The following is a 2,500-nucleotide window of genomic DNA, read 5'->3' as shown; positions in this document are numbered from 1 at the left end:
AATGGTGCAAGAAGACGATGGATGTGCCAGAACTCTCTTCCTTCCCATTTCTGCTCTGTATGCAGTTCAGGAATCATGACCACGACAACTTTGATGACTACCTTAAAAGCTCACTTCCAAACACTGTTGCTAGATTTCCCTTTGACCTTGTCAAATCGGTAGTCCTGGGTTCAAAGTGTTTGGTCTTGTGTGATGGCTATAATGAGGCCAATGAGAATTCAATGAAAACTCTTTCAAGATTTTTTAAAAACTGAATTCAAATAAGATGAAGTTTGTTGTCACAACATGGCCAGGGAAATACCGAGAGACTAGAAAAATATTGTGAACAATGGCCAACGTTCCAGAATCAACCTCCAAAGTTTCGGGTCTTCAGGAAGAGGATATGAAATTGCTTGCAGAAAAGCTCATTGGCCACCTGGTGAAAGATAATATCACCCCAACAAGGAGCAAATGAAAGAGGAGCTGCTTCAGAAAATAGAAGAACTGAATGCTGACACTAGAACCATCCTGCAAACCCCACTGTATTTCATCTTGTTCGGTTCTCCTTTACATTGGAGTGTCCAGATGAAGAAATGAGCACCAAGACACAGTCTACTTACAGATGAGAAGGCACAAGATCAAGAGAATCTCCCACAAGACAGGAATCTCTGAGGAATCGCTGGAGAAATTTGATGCACTGTACAGAAAATGGTGTCTGAAACATTACCTTGAGGGAAAAAAAATATGAATATTCCGTGGCAGATGTGAGAAGCTTTGAAGAGGAGATTAGGCAAAACGTTACCTGAAGTACGTTTCAGAACTTTGATGCCATCATGTCGTCCTATTTCTCCATAAAGAAAACAAAGAAGCATCAAGGAAAATCATTGTCAATGTCTACTGCCCACAGACACAGAAGTGAGCAGCAGAGTTTGCAGCTGCAGGCAGCATCTGCGATGACATCGTCACATCAAGTAAAAAGGACACAAGGAGGAAACACTGTTTTGGGGTCCGTCCTGCTTTCGGTAGGATCCTGGGATGAAAGTGATCCAAGACAGTATTTATGAGATTCAGAGAAAGTGATTTTTCTTCATACCAAGGAATACTTTACAGTACTGAGAGAGATGTGCTGTATGATACAATAGAGGAGATACATGAACTCTATGTATTATTTCAGAGTCTTTGGTGATGATGATGATGATGACGATGAAGGACATGATGGAGTTTTATAGAGGACATGATGCTCTTTTGGACCCATGTATTGAAACCAGACTGGACGAGTAAGGTTTTGGAATCACTTGTGTCACAGATGAGAAAAAAAAACTTCTCTGAAGGACGGAAAGAAGTAACATTCCAGAACCCAAGAGCCTTTATGTCCTACCGTCCTTGCTGCCTAAACTGAGGCCTAAAACGGGATTAAATTGGACTTTTCAATCTTCAATAACAGCGAGCGAAGAAAACATCCCACAACCTCATTATTCAGACTCTGAAGTCTACTGCTGATAACAACATTTGTACAGCGGTTGAGCTTTTGATGTATCTAAGTGACTGGCACAACTTCCAGGACAGGAAAGGAGGGGGAGGAGGAGGAGGAGGAGGAGGAGGGGAGGAGGACCAGGTTTTGCCTCCAGTGGATAATTACGTAAGTAGGAACTTCCTCAACCTTTACTCCCTTAATTGTAAAGCATAAAACCTTCAAGCCTGAAATAGAAAACCTTTAGCTTTTTTATTCATTATTTGCTTCTTTTGTTTTTCATCTTTGATAATGACCTCCTCATGAGTTATTCAAGATGTAAAAAAAAACTCAGAAGAAGAAATGAAAGGAAGTAGCAATGTTACCAAACTGCCTGTTTCTTCTGGAATGAGATTTTAAAGAGTTATGGTAAATACATCGGCATGTGCGGTTCTTTTCTCTCTGTTACTAATAATAATATATATATATATATATATATATATATATATATTATATATATATATATATATATTATATATATATATATATAGTATATATATATATATATATAACAAAAATAAAGCAACAGTCTAGTTATATTGCTCTTTTCTATATAGTTATTATTATTGTTTTGTGTTGTAGATATAATAATAATAATAATAATTAATAATAATAATAATAATAATATATCTAAAAAATTCCTCTCATTCATTTCATCCAACAGAACTGGACATTAAGGATGACGGATCCGAAGACTTGGAGGTCCTGAGGAGGTTGAGGCTCTTTTCTCTCGCGACTCCACCAAAGGAATTACTGAGATTCGTCTACTACATGAGGTCTGCTCCTCGCGCCGCCCAGGTTATCAACAGGACTTTGTTTCCAACAACCAGGGAAGAAGAAGGGGGAGGAGGCACCACTCATTTATGGGTTCGCTTAGAAAAAGGTGAGTAGTAGTAGTAGGAGTAGTAGTAGTAGTGGTGGTGATGGTGGTAACGGTAGCATCAAAAGTCAACCGTCACGAAAGAAACTGTTCTTATTCCTTTTCTTCCTTCTTCTTCCTCCTCTTCCTTC

At 38.7% G+C, this 2,500-nt stretch overlaps 1 protein-coding gene across 1 annotated transcript in view; it reads left to right on the top strand.

Moving 5' to 3' along the window:
- Window positions 1-812: 812 nt before the first annotated feature.
- Window positions 813-2,500, top strand: part of LOC135204521 (uncharacterized) — a 3,056-nt gene continuing 1,368 nt past the window's right edge. Inside the window, exons 1-3 of the mRNA XM_064234689.1 lie at window positions 813-1,001; window positions 1,424-1,622; window positions 2,154-2,372. Coding sequence (XP_064090759.1) covers window positions 813-1,001; window positions 1,424-1,622; window positions 2,154-2,372 — 607 coding nt within the window. The remainder of the gene's footprint in view (window positions 1,002-1,423; window positions 1,623-2,153; window positions 2,373-2,500) is intronic.

The sequence above is a fragment of the Macrobrachium nipponense genome, chromosome 47 (assembly GCF_015104395.2).
Source record: "Macrobrachium nipponense isolate FS-2020 chromosome 47, ASM1510439v2, whole genome shotgun sequence".
Classification (NCBI taxonomy): domain Eukaryota; kingdom Metazoa; phylum Arthropoda; class Malacostraca; order Decapoda; family Palaemonidae; genus Macrobrachium; species Macrobrachium nipponense.
This window is presented reverse-complemented; position numbering and strand designations above follow the sequence as displayed.